The 13,715-nt window shown below is 45.3% G+C and overlaps 1 protein-coding gene across 7 annotated transcripts in view; it reads left to right on the top strand.

Annotated features, from left to right (window-relative positions):
• LOC108919534 (ryanodine receptor 3) overlaps window positions 1–13,715 on the top strand; it is a 200,030-nt gene that overhangs the window by 117,238 nt on the left and 69,077 nt on the right. For 4 of the 7 annotated variants that reach the window (XM_029258294.1, XM_029258293.1, XM_029258292.1 and 1 more), the window contains 9 exons: window positions 6,170–6,443; window positions 7,322–7,436; window positions 8,226–8,358; window positions 9,368–9,471; window positions 9,589–9,724; window positions 10,425–10,611; window positions 10,700–10,808; window positions 12,395–12,515; window positions 13,134–13,303. In XM_029258294.1, coding sequence (XP_029114127.1) covers window positions 6,170–6,443; window positions 7,322–7,436; window positions 8,226–8,358; window positions 9,368–9,471; window positions 9,589–9,724; window positions 10,425–10,611; window positions 10,700–10,808; window positions 12,395–12,515; window positions 13,134–13,303 — 1,349 coding nt within the window. The remainder of the gene's footprint in view (window positions 1–6,169; window positions 6,444–7,321; window positions 7,437–8,225; window positions 8,359–9,367; window positions 9,472–9,588; window positions 9,725–10,424; window positions 10,612–10,699; window positions 10,809–12,394; window positions 12,516–13,133; window positions 13,304–13,715) is intronic. The other 3 variants (XM_029258295.1, XM_029258298.1, XM_029258297.1) reach the window with 1 other exon arrangement.

The following is a 13,715-nucleotide window of genomic DNA, read 5'->3' as shown; positions in this document are numbered from 1 at the left end:
TCACCGTGACCCTGAGTTTTTTACAAAAAGCCCTCCAGACACGAGATGTGAACTGAGGACTCCAGTCGGACACTATGTTTTCGGTTATGCTGTAGAGCCGAAATACATGATGAAACAGCAGCTCTGCGGTTTCCCAGGCGGAGGGGAGCTTGGGCAGAGGAATCAAGCGACAGCCCTTGGAAAACCGATCTATTACAGTCAATATGGTGGTCTTACCGTTGGACGGAGGGAGGTCCACCAGGAAATCTAAGGCTATGTGCGTCCAGGGACGGCTGGGCACTGGCAGGGGTTTCAGGAGCCCTGCCGGTCTCTGATTTGAAGCCTTGGACTGAGCACAGACCGGACAAGCTCGGACGTAGTCCTGTACGTACTCCCGGAGGGATGGCCACCAGTAGAGCTGCTGTATTCTTGCCTGGGTCTTCCCAAACCCCGGGTGTCCCACCGCTGGATGGTCATGGGCCCATTGTAGGAGCGTAGTTCTCAGACCTGGGGGCACGTATTGTTTTCCGGAAGGTTTACCTGGTGGTTCGGGGTCCGCTTGTTGTGCTTGGGTGAGGTCCTGGGTGAAGTCCCACTGAACTGGTGCCGCAAAGCAGGATCTGGGCAGGATGTAGCCTGGGTTTGGAACATCCTGTGTTTCATCATGGAGTCGTGAAATAGCGTCCGCTTTGATGTTTCTAGGACCTGGTCGGTAAGTGACAGTAAAGTTGAATCGAGAAAAGAACAGCGTCCACCTGGCCTGACGTGTGTTGAGGCGCCATGCTGTCTGCAGATATTGTAAATTCTTATGATCTGTAAGTACCTAAAAAGGGTGTTGTGCCCCTTCCAACCAATGTCACCACTCTTCTAGGGCTAACTTGATTGCTAGCAGTTCTCTATTTCCTATGTCGTAGTTTCGTTTGGCATGACGGTTTCCTGGAAAAAAGGCACAAGGATACAACTTCGCGGGCTTACCTTGCCTCTGTGAGAGAACAGCGCCTACCCCTGACTCTGAGGCATCCACCTCAACCATGCATGGCAACTCCGGGTCCGGTTGATGCAGGATGGGGGCTGTAGAAAACTTATGTTTGAGGGTCTCGAAGGCTTCTTGGTTCCACAGGAGATGAGGGGTTTTACTTGCCGTAAGTGCCGTCAATGGGGCGACGATCGTGCTGAAGTTCCTGATGAACCGGCGGTAAAAATTCGAGAACCCCAAAAACTGCTGGAGAGCCTTAGTGGTGGTCGGGCGAGGCCATTGCTGGATAGTCTGGACTTTTCCGGGATCCATAGCAATGCCATCTCGGGTGAGTATGAACCCTAAGAAGAAGACTTGCTTCTTGTAGAATTCACACTTCTCCAACTTCACATATAATCTGTTATGCAACAGTTGCTGGAGCACCTGTCTGACAGTCAGTACATGTCTGGCCATCGTATCAGAATAAATCAAGATATCGTCAAGGTATACAAGGACACCATTGTTGATCATGTCCCCGAGCACATGATTCACAAACGCCTGGAAGATGCTGGGTGCGTTTGCAAGGCCAAAAGGCATAACCAGGTATTTGTAATGACCCAGGGTAGTACTGAATGCAGTTTTCCATTCATCACCCTCCCGGATATGGACTAGATTGTATGCACTTCTCAGGTCTAGCTTTGTGAACCACTGTGCCTGCTGGATGTTCTCAAGGGCGGCCGTGATCAAAGGCAGGGAATGTGGGTATTTCACGCTAATGCTGTTCAGCCCCCGATAGTCAATACACAGGCGTAGCCTCCCATATTTCTTTTCGATAAAAAAAAAAAAAACCCGGCAGAGGTAAGGGACGTGGATGGACGTATAATTTCTGCTTCTAATGCTTCGGTGATATACTTCTGTAAGGCTATTTGCTCGGGTCTGGACAAGGGATAAATGTGACTTCGAGGAGGTGTGGTACCTGGCAGGAGGTCGATTGCACAGTCCCACGGGCGATGCGGTGGTAGCTCGGATGCTTGTCTTTTGCTGAAAAACTCGGGCAGATCCTGATACTCGGGAGGAACTGGGACCTGCAGGGCAGATTCTGAGCCTTCTATGGACGTAGCTCTGCAAGGTAACTTTAAGCATGTCTTCTCACATTGGGGTCCCCAAGCCACCAACTCCCTAGTACTCCACTGAAAAACAGGGTCATGGTGGGAGAGCCAGGGGAACCCTAGAATCAGGGGAAACTCTGGAGAAGTAATCAAATAAAATCACAACATTTCTTGGTGACATACCCCCACACTTACGGTCACTGGTGCCGTCTGGTGGTCCACAGAACCTCTTCCTAGGGGCTGGCCATCCAAGGCTTTCACTTTGAGACCCCTCTCAATGGGTTTGAAAGGGATGCTATGAGCCCGAGCAAAAAGCAACGTCCATGAAGCACCCTGCTGCTCCCGAATTTACCATGGCTTGAGTCTTTACCTGCCCAGAGCCCCATGACAACATAACGGGTACAGCGAGGCGGTTACAACAAAGGGTTCCACTCACCTTGGCCTCAGGGCGGACAGGGCACTGGTGACGGAAGTGACCGGGGTCACCACAGTAGAGACACAGGTGCTTTTTTTAGTCTTTGCTGACGTTCTGTGGAGGAGAGGCGCCCATGCCCCAACCGCATCGGCTCTGCTTCATCCTGAGTTGGACAGCATTTTACTGGGGCAGGTTCTGAGACTGGTTCTTGGATTCTGAGATTGGTATCTTGGTGATCTAAGGCAACAGCAGTTTCTATGAACTGATCTAGGGTCCATCTTTGGGTCCGTGAGCAGGGAGAGTATGTAGGTGATCCGGCTCTGTTCGGTGCTGTAAACAAGGGGCATACTGGAAAAAAGAATTTGCATTGAAACAAGAAACCTGCACATTGCGCCGGGGTCCCGTCAAAGTGGGTCGGGGGGAGACAAGTGGAAAATGCGTGGTAGAAGCGGCGTTGTGTTTGGCGAGTCAGGTGCTGCAGGACCGGCTGCGCATTTCACGATGGGCGGCGCGAGTGCTCGAGACATGTTCAGCGCGCTTACCACTTCATTGTAGGAGATGATAAGGTTGTAGAGCATCTGTTCTATACCTTCCATGCGTGCTTCGCGAGAGTCCAACAACGCCTGTAGACAGTTCAGCTCCGCTGGGTCCGTATTCGAGGCAGAACCTCCTGTCATATCTAGTTCCGGAAGGAAGCGACGGACCCAAATGCAGAGCGGTATACGTGGTGTATTCAGGGAAATCCAAGAGAGGTGGTCAAAGAACAGGCAATTAGTCTTCAAGGTGCAAACATCGTTACAGGGAGAACCGCAGCCTTTTATGCCCCAGTCTGCGCTGCGTCCCAGGTGTTTTGTGTCAGCTCGAAGGTGTGGGCGTGGCAAAGGGAGTGAAATTCAGATGCAGATTTTCAGAGCAGTCGCTTTGGCCAGTACCATTGATTTTTTTAAAAAAAATTCCTTGCTGTGTGCTGTGCTCTGTGTGTAATGTGCAGACCTAAGCAGATAATCTAAATTAAACTGTTATGCTAATAATGTGACTACTGGAGTGGGCCAACAGAACATGTACTGTTCCATGTATTCATATTGCATCACTGGATGGAAATGGCTGGTTTTGATGGCAGCCCAGAAGGTCTCTCAGACTCTCAGTGAGCCACAAAAAGCTACAAAAGGCAATTGTTAGTCAGAGCCCCAGCAGGGTTGGCTTTCTGTCTTTTCTTCCATCACAAAGTGCAGTATCTTTAGTGCACATCAGCAAGCAGAGCTGCTGAACAGCAGCTGCGTGGGATATGGGAGAGCTGGAGCTCATCTCACACCTCAGGCCTGCCTCGTCATTCCCTGTTTCTCTGCAGCAAGACCTTACATTCATACCTGGCCCACACTGTGTCTGCTAAGAGAAAGCCTGAAGATATGATTCCCTCTAAGATAGGAGGAACAATATGTGGTCATTTTAAGTGGGATATTTACATTTTCATTTGCATATTTATCTTTGAGTTTTCTTCTGCATGTGATTTACCTGTTTGTCCAGCTGGGTAACTTTTACTGGCACAATTTGATGTACTTTGATCAAGGGTAATGCAAAAGGAGGTGGCATTCAAACCACTGGCATTCATATTTTGAATAGAAGGCAGCAACGCTAACCACTACGCCACCTGCTGCCCCCCGCATATGTTGGTGTTTTATCCTTTCTGTGTTTTCTTATGAAACTCATTCAATGACTAATATTACTGTATCTCTATAACTGTATTTATTGTGATAAAACGGAACAGAATTTCACTGCTTTATTGTCCAGACTGACCTTCGTTCGTGCTGTAGCGCCCCATTCACAGCAGTTTATGGGAATGAGAATGGCCTCCTAAGTCAATGATGCCATTACAGCTTATTAATTCTTGCTGGTTGAGGGTGGCTGGTACAGTAGTGTTCATAGGTCCCTCCCAATTCAGTTGTCTCTCTCCCTTTCATGGCCCAGTGTGCCCTTTGCGGTGGTGCTGTTTTGAGCACTTTTTTGAGGGTGAGAATCCAATTACAGTCAACAGGCCATTTCATCAGTACTGCCCCCTGTGAGCCATGCTGCCACCTGTTAATCTCCCATAGTTATGTAAAGACTGGGGTGAGGGGGAGCGCCTGAAGGTGTTATTTACTACCACTCGAGAGGGGCAGCTGTAATGAGACAGTTAGCTGTGATCGGTCTGGACTGGGGCTGTAAATCTGCACACGCCTGGTAATCTCTGCCCCATGAACATCTACATTCATTCATTTAGTCAGCGCTTTTTTCCAGACCTTACACTTTTAAGCTATTAACCCATTACAATCATTAATCATTAATGAGTTACCCATCTGGGTAATTTTTCCTGTATCAGTCTAGGATAAGTAAATTGCCTAAGGGTACTACAGCAGGAGGTAGGATTCAAACTTTGGTCCTTTGAGTGCAACTCAGTAGCTGTAACCACTATAGGGGGGTGCAGTCCCACTACTGCTGTATGAATGTACAGGGGAGGGTATGCTCAATTCACCAGGCACACATCAGGCCAATAATTCAGCCATTTTCAGTGGTTATAATTTCCTCACTCGAACATCATGGGATCATCATCAAGAATGCTTCTCCTACAGATGAGTGCTGATGCAGAGGGTAGTGAGTACTCAGTGTAGCGATCACGGTTACTCCTGGTATAAGGGACTGACCAAGTGCAGACTGAGAACGAGCCCTTTCAGATACCTAATGCCATTGCAATTAGCAGTAGCCTGTTTCATGGAGCCCTCCACACCCATCTGCCCTCTTGCACCTTTGTGATCATATCAGTTTTTGCCTGGCAGAGTGTTCTGCAACCCAACTGATAAGTGACATAAGGAACACAAGTGTTCAGGTTTCACTGCAGTATAAACAAGACCAGCCGATATAATAAAGTATGAATCGTTCATACTGCAGTGAACAAACAAATCCCATTCTGGTAGTGTAAAGAGTCGCGATAAATAGTCATTGGAGCATTGATTACAACTTTAAGGGTCACCGTCATAATAGCTGCAGAGAATGTATCAGTTTACTGTGAGCAATGCTGTAACACATAACTAATGCAGTATTATTACTCAATAAATTCACGAGGATATGCAAACATCCTTATTATTCCTGCCCTGAAAACAGTGTTGCTTTTTCATATTTTTCATGCATCTTAAAAAAATTTGGCAGCAAAATATGTGAGTTTTAGCTTTACTATGTCAAACACATATTTTATACAATGCTTATAGTTTGTGTGTGAATAAATATCTTACTGTGTGTTCACCCTTTTTATGATGTTTCTAATGAAGCTGGGCCAGCCTCCAGTGGCTTTAAGACAGAGGTGAATTTATTCAGGGCCTAATGTGCCCAGCTGAACAAGGCTCTCAATTTTTCATTCTTTGAGTCTCTCCCCTTTGTGACTGGAGCTTGTCTCGGCAGTCACAAGTGACATTAACAGCACAAACTCAGCCCTTTAATGGTGACCCTGTGGCACCGCCACTGATAGATGAAAAACGCCATAGCTGCAAGGGTAGAGTGGGATCATCCGCTACGGTGAATGCAGTGTTTTATGGTACAGATTTCACAGCAAGAGCAGTCATTGGACTTGTATTATTCTTGCTGACTAGCATTGAACCAGTTTTACTGAGCTGTACACTGTTTTTCTAAAATGTGCACCTGTACTTGTGATGGACACTAACTTACTAACTCCTTCAACCCCAGCAAACCTTAAGGAGCTAATATCTCAGACCATGGTGAGCTGGGCGCAGGAGTGTCATATTCAGGACCCTCAGTTGGTGCGCGTCATGTTCAGCCTGCTACGGCGGCAGTACGACAGCATCGGCGAGCTTCTGCGTGCCATGCGAAAGAGCTACACGATCAGCGCTGCCTCGGTGCAAGACACCATCAACCTGCTGGCTTCACTGGGCCAGATCCGCTCGCTGCTCAGTGTCCGCATGGGCAAAGAGGAAGAGCAGCTGATGATTGATGGTTTGAGGTGAGCATTCCCTCAGTTTGCACACCCATGGTCACATCCCTGGTAATATTTTGTATGTAAAATAAATTTAAAAAAAAATATTACATTGTGGGGAGGGCATGGTGGCATGGCGGGTTCAGCCGGTTCCTGCTGCGCAGCGGGTCTGGGGTTTGGGTGTGTCCCCTCCCCCCTCAGTCTTGCACCCTGTGTTGCCGGGTAAAGCTCCGGCTCGTCATGACCTTGCTCGGAACAAGCGGTTGTTGACATTGGTTGGTTGTTATTACATTGTGTCAACTTGCTGAGATGTGTGGGTGTCTGACGACTGGGTTGTGGAAGATGAAGACTATATTTGACATTTAAATTAATTAATAAATAAAAAAAATTAAGCGCACTGATACAAAACGAGAATGTAAATACAAACTGGTGAGTACAACGGCAAAACAATAGAGTGCCAGAACACAACTGAGAGCGTGTGTGGACATTTCCAGGAATGTTGTGCATCTTACAATATCTCACATGGCTGCTTGGCACGTTTTTAAAATGCAGTCTCTGGTTATCACAGTAGATGAAATGGCACAGGCCTGGACCTGTTGTGTCAGAGAGGGTAAATGAAAATCTGGACAATTAACAATTAGTGGTATTAATGATCCTTCACCGAATATGTGAAAAACTGAATATCGGGAGACCAAATAACAGGTTATGAGTATACTTGGAACCAGGTTTGCTGGTGATCCATGTTTTGGTTTCAAAGAAATGATCTACATAAATGTACATTTTACGGAAATGAAGCACATTGCTTGTTAGAGTCTCACGGTGTTAAAATCAAGTACAACTCAATGTGTTGTTGGAGATTATGTGCTTAGCCAAGTTCTGTGTAACAGTTCTCTTTCTGTCTGCAGTGACATCATGAACAACAAAGTGTTCTACCAGCATCCCAACCTGATGCGTGTCCTGGGTATGCATGAGACTGTGATGCAAGTGATGGTCAATGTTCTAGGTGGAGGAAAGTCCCAGGTGTGTCTGCCAGACTGTAAACTTAACTAAATGATTAAGTGTTCCAAATCCCCCATCTTCTCACCCTAGTGCCACTTTTGTCTGCTTGTCCATGGAGAGCTCTGCTTGTTGGGGGTGGGACAAGGAATAGTCCTGGGAGACATGGCCTGATTTCAGGATAGCAGTGGTGGAGATACGGTGCCCCGTTGACTCTCACAGACGTTGTGGTTAGAATATCTGTAATGAAGACCTCAGCCCCAGGGACTGTCATGTTTATATTTACTTACTTTTGGAAGGATCACAGGTGGGAATGTCATAGGAGTTGGGGGGTGATCTGCAGCTCAGGCCTTTTTGGGTATGATTTAAAGTTTGGATCTGTCTTCCAGTGATTCCCTGCAGAGGTCAGACATTAATTGGAAGGGGGGGGGGGGGGGGGGGGTTAGAATGAGTCATAACAGTATTTTGTTTCTGTTCACTGATCAAATAACCTTAATGATATTCACCTCTCTCAATGTGTTCTCGCAGTGTTATATGTCTTGTTTACATTTTTAGTGTCTTCTGAGAGGAAACCAATGAGTTAAATTTTGTTAATATCTTCATTTTTATTATAAATAAATTTATTACATGAATATATTAGGTTAAATAAAATGGTGCATGTTTGCACGATTGCTGTTATTTGCTATTATAATAAAATGTCACTTTTATCTGGTAGCAGTTCTCAAATGTTGTTGAGCATTATCAACAGCTGGGGATATGTTACTGTGGGACATCTGGACCTGCATTACTGTAAACATGCATTTCACCCTGCAGGAGATTGCGTTCCCAAAAATGGTGGCCAGCTGCTGTCGCTTTTTGTGTTATTTCTGCCGCATCAGCAGGCAGAATCAGAAGGCCATGTTTGACCATCTGAGCTACCTCTTGGAAAATAGCAGCGTAGGACTCGGTATGTGGACCTGAGTTCCTTCTCCATTCTCATCCTTCACATACTGGAAGACAGTGTTTTGATTTTTACACCACCGGTGGGTCCATTATTACTCTGTACTGGCACTCTTGACCCCAAAGTTGTGGAATAGCAGTAAGCATATCTGGATTTAGGATTTAAATGCAATAGTTATACTGGTAAAACAGCTGAGACTAGTCAACCTGAACAGCATAACAAGGTGAGAGGAGCGGAGGTGGTCCAAGGGAGAGGAAAATGGAGAACAAGGTGTAGTGGATGAGTAAAGGAGGGAGCACTCACTGGCCTCAGGCTTTGGCAGGACACAGCATGATGAAACCTCCCAAAGTGACCACTACAAATGCCTGGCTGCAGGCTGCATTTTCCTACCAGTCTGCCATTAAGGGAAACAGATGTCCTTCCAGTCAGGCTGCAAGTTCATTCTACTCATATAGTCTTGCTGTTCTCCTTGAGACACCCTTGAATTACAACATGGCTGCACAGATAAGACTACAGAGGGTTTCAGCCTATCTCACAGCTGCTACAAAATAAAACAGTATCAGTCTATAATATCACATGAGTGTATATTTTCTCTGAAATTGCTATGGTAAAGCAGGATTCAGGTTTTAGAGTTTTACCATTCACTTTGACAAATTTGTAGGCAGGACTTGCCCTAACAACTGTCTTTTGTGTTCCATATAGCCAGGACATGAGTGTCTGCAAATGTGTATAAGCCCTCTGAAAGGCAGAAGGTGTTCTTGGTGGAAGAAAGTCCTTGAGAGCTCAGTGGTTTGCAACTGTTAGCAGATTAACGGTTAGGGGACAGAAATAGAACCTTTTTTTCGCAATGTAAGTGTACATATTGCCATCTGCTGTTTCAGGGGATGATTACACCTATCCTCATCCAGCAGCAGTTTCTGGGTGGCTAGGCAGGGGGTCAGATGTTAGATAAATTCCACAGCAGGGCATTAGCACGTGTGGTGAATCTGCATCTGTTTGTACTATTTGTATGCAGCCTCTCCTTCCATGAGGGGCTCCACTCCGCTGGACGTGGCGGCTTCGTCAGTGATGGATAACAATGGGCTGGCACTGGCACTGGAGGAGCCTGACCTGGACAAGGTGTGTGTGCGTGCGTGTGTGTGTGTGTGTGTGTGTGTGTGTGTGTGTGTGTGTGTGTGTGTGTGTGTGTGTTGCTAGCTTGTGGCTATGAGTGAGCCTATGTTCTTGTGCTAACAGGTGGTCACATACTTGGCTGGCTGCGGGCTCCAGAGCTGCCCCATACTCCTAGCAAAGGGTTACCCCGACATCGGCTGGAACCCTATCGAAGGAGAGCGCTACCTGTCCTTCCTCCGCTTTGCCGTTTTCTGTAATGGTATGTCATTGTGCCTGCATGTCAGAGAACGGTGATCAGCTTCCTTTTTACAGGCACAATTACAAGGTCATGTCCAGTAAAGTTCTCTGTGTTTTCAAAATATGTAGGGTAAGTTGTATGTTACATGGTGAAGAATCAGTCCATCCCACACTGACCTATTCCCTAGCACTTTTACGGCAACAGTGATCCTGCTGTAACTGTGCCTTACTGAGTATAGAAACATACTGTATACAGTTCCATGTTAAAGACCCTAATTATGGGGTCTGGATGCCTTATGCTGGAGCTCAAGGTATTGCAGAGGTCATATGTGTGTGAGTCTAATATGCATCTGTTTTTTAATTTTCAAAAGAACATCTTTGGGTCACAGTAACATATGGACGGAAACAGTAAATTAATCAGAAACTGAGAAATTGCAAATACATCCATGTACATTCAACAGGTGCAGAAGTTTACAGAACTCTCATGCCGATCAAATGTTTATTTTTCATTTTAGTCATCCACATATTCACGGAGGGAACTTCAGGTGTCATCTATAACCATAAAATAAATTTACTTGCTAAGTATATAAGAGTAATCAGGCTGTGTTCTATAACTTCATCCCCAAAAAATTTGTGATGTGTTTTGATAAGGATATATACAGATGGATAAAAATAAATCTTTTTTCTGTGTATTAATAATACATGTGTCTTTGACATACCAGGTGAAAGTGTAGAGGAGAACTCAAGCGTCGTGGTGAAGCTGCTGATCCGACGGCCTGAGTGTTTTGGCCCAGCACTCCGGGGTGAGGGAGGCAATGGCCTCCTGGCTGCCATGAAGGAGGCCATCAAGATTTCTGAGAACCCAGCGCTGGATTTGCCTGGTGGTGCCCAGAGGATCAGGTCTGATACGTAAGGATCTTCCCCTATAGACTGTGCTCCCTGCGTGCACCTGCCTGCTGCAGTGTGGTAATCCTGCTCTTCCTTTTTTGGTTCCTAGCTCTATTGAGGATGAAGAGGAGGAAGAGGTGGTTCACATGGGTAATGCCATCATGTCCTTCTACTCTGCCCTCATTGACCTACTGGGACGGTGTGCCCCAGAGATGCATGTGAGTGGCCCATGCAGAAGTTTCACCAGCTGTCTGTATAAAATCTGTGTAAAAATGAAAACAAGAAAGAAAGTAATATAAAATGTGAAAATCCAGTGTTAGTCTGTATATTCATATAACAAAAATAAAGGCTTACTTGACTTCCAACTGTTCCCAGGGTCAATTTTTTAATTAATTATTCCTACCTTATGTAACTATGTTTCACTATAACACATGTGAAACATCTAGCATTTGTCATGCTTTGTTGGTAAACCATAAACTCCTCTTATAGTTAGTTAATTAAACTAAAATTAAAAATAAACCAAGATAAATTGTATCTTTTAAGTGTGACAGTGATAACGCCATAATTTTTTATAATATCTTTAATAACAATTATTGAATTCTGTCATTCATTAGAATTATTAAAAATAAGTGTAGGAGAGTAAAGAACTGGACAGTGTCACCTTTGGATTCCAACTTGTAAACCACAAGAAAACCACTTTTTTACCATAGTGTGAGGTATTCATATTATAAAAGCTGTTTATTTGACCTAAATAACTGAGTTAATGTTTCCATAAGTTTGTTTCTAAAAGTCGTTATTCAGTCTGCAATTTCAGTTGTGTTAGGTTTACCAGAATCAGTGTGATTGGTTAAGACTGTCAATATGACATGAAGTAGACAACAGGAAGAAGGAAGTGGGAAATATGTAGTTTTTAAATTCAATTCTTATAAATATAATACAGAACAGAAAGGATTATTTTACAAGCAGCACAAAAAGAACAAAACAAATGCTTAAGGAACAAAAACACAGACCACATGAAGAGCTAAAAACATTTAAAGGTCTTGAAAGCTTTACAGTTGTTACAGGAGGTCAAGATAGCGTTGATGCACTGCTTGACGTTACATGTGCTATATTTAGTTTTTATGTAGAAGAAGCATAGTGTCCGCATGGTTTGCTGAGTGAAACAGTAGGCATTCATCAAAATATCTGTTACAGCCATAAAATTACCACAGATTTTGAAAAATCCTGCTCTACTGAATAATAAGCCTAGTGGATGATAAAATGTTCTATTTTATCAAATTAATTGTGTATATTTTTGTAAGCCATTTTTTGTTATCTGGAACCCAGTTCTACACAGGAAGGTTGTACCAAAACATACACAATGCCATAAAATGTCACAAGGTTACAGTGATTCTCTCAAGTAGCACTAAGTTCCAAAAGGGACACACACACACACACACACACACACACACACACACACACACACACACATTTTCAGAACCCCTTGTCCCATACGGGGTCACGGGGAACCAGAGCCTACCTGGCAAGACAGGGCGTAAGGCCAGAGGGGGAGGGACACACCCAGGACAGGACGCCAGTCCATCGCAAGGCACCCCAAGCAGGACTCGAACCTCAGACCCACCGGAAAGCAGGACCGTGGTCCAACCCACTGCGCCACCGCAGCCCCCTCAAAAGGGGGACATTTCAGAAAATTTTGGAATTTTTAAAAAACCATGGCATCAGTTGATTGAGTCATTAATTAATTGATTGATTGATTGATTGATTGATTGGTGACAGTGTTTGGCTGCGGTCTTCTGTTGCACAGCTCATTAACAAGGGCAAAGGGGAGGCTTTGCGGATTCGTGCCATTCTGCGCTCCCTTGTACCCACAGAAGACCTGGTGGGCATCATCAGCATACCCCTCAAAATGCCTGTGGTGAATAAAGGTAGGGGCCCATGTTGCTTGCTGCCCCAAGAGGTTGCAGGAGGACTGTTTGTTAGTACTGCTGTTCTGTGCTAAGAGGCCCTGGGTTCAAATCCCACCTCCTGCTGTAGTGCCCCAGGTCAAGGTCCTTTCCCTGAATTGATGCAGTGAGAATTAGCCAGCTGTATTGTTAAAAGTTGAAAGAACCTTATTGTCATATGTCCAAATTTCATCACTTTTGCAAAATTATGTACATTTTTGGTTTGAGAAAGATTGTAGGGCTAATTTTAAATTCCTTTCTTCCTCTGACTTTTTCTGCTTAACTGTATTACCCAAGGAGCTGATGAACATTGGGAACTTTCTTAAAGGTGACTAGAGTATCCCATTTCCCTCTGTGCTGGTTTGCTGTTTCATGAGATATACTTGTTTTCATTTAAGATTATAATAAATTCTCTTTATGGCTGGAATCCAGTATGTCTCAGCAGGAGAGTTTGTTTTTGCACCCTTGAGCAAGGCACTTAACCCTCAGTGGGCCCAGTAAATACTGGGCAATGCAAGTGAACAAAGTATGGCATCATAATGCAAGCTCATCTCTGAGTATGAGGGCTGACCAAGTATGTATTGCTCTGCTTTTTATCAGATGGCACTGTGGCGGAGCCAGACATGTCAGCCAACTTCTGTCCAGACCACAAGGCCCCCATGGTACTGTTCCTGGACCGTGTCTATGGTATCGAGGACCAAAGCTTCCTGCTGCACCTGCTGGAGGTGGGCTTCCTGCCCGACCTGCGTGCCTCTGCCTCTCTGGACACGGTGAGTTCAGGAGATGCACATCACCTGCCTCCCTCCATCTGTGCAGCAATGTCTGGTGCTTGTATCCTATGTGGCTGATTGACATCACTGCCATTCTGGTATTGCAGTTTGGAGCTAATAGATTTCTGTGTTTTAATGTTTCTGCACTGAAGGTGCTTAATTATCATTGGTATGTATGAAATCTGCTTGGGTTGGGGTGGGCTGGGGTATTTAAGGAAGTACACAGACATTGGTGCTCCCCAGAAGGGCCATAAGACCCTGAATAAGGCCTGGAATCTTCCTGGCTCAGCTTGTTCTGAAAGTCTCGAACACGATCCCGTGTTAATGTGACAAGCGCTAAGAATAGTGCAGATCCACCAACTGACACATTTCCAGACCGGCCCGCAGCTGCCTGAGCCCCGATGAAACGATG

This window comes from Scleropages formosus, chromosome 15 (assembly GCF_900964775.1).
Source record: "Scleropages formosus chromosome 15, fSclFor1.1, whole genome shotgun sequence".
In the NCBI taxonomy this organism is placed as follows: Eukaryota; Metazoa; Chordata; class Actinopteri; order Osteoglossiformes; family Osteoglossidae; genus Scleropages; species Scleropages formosus.
Note: the sequence above shows the minus strand (reverse complement) of the source record. Positions and strands in the feature narration are given on the sequence as shown.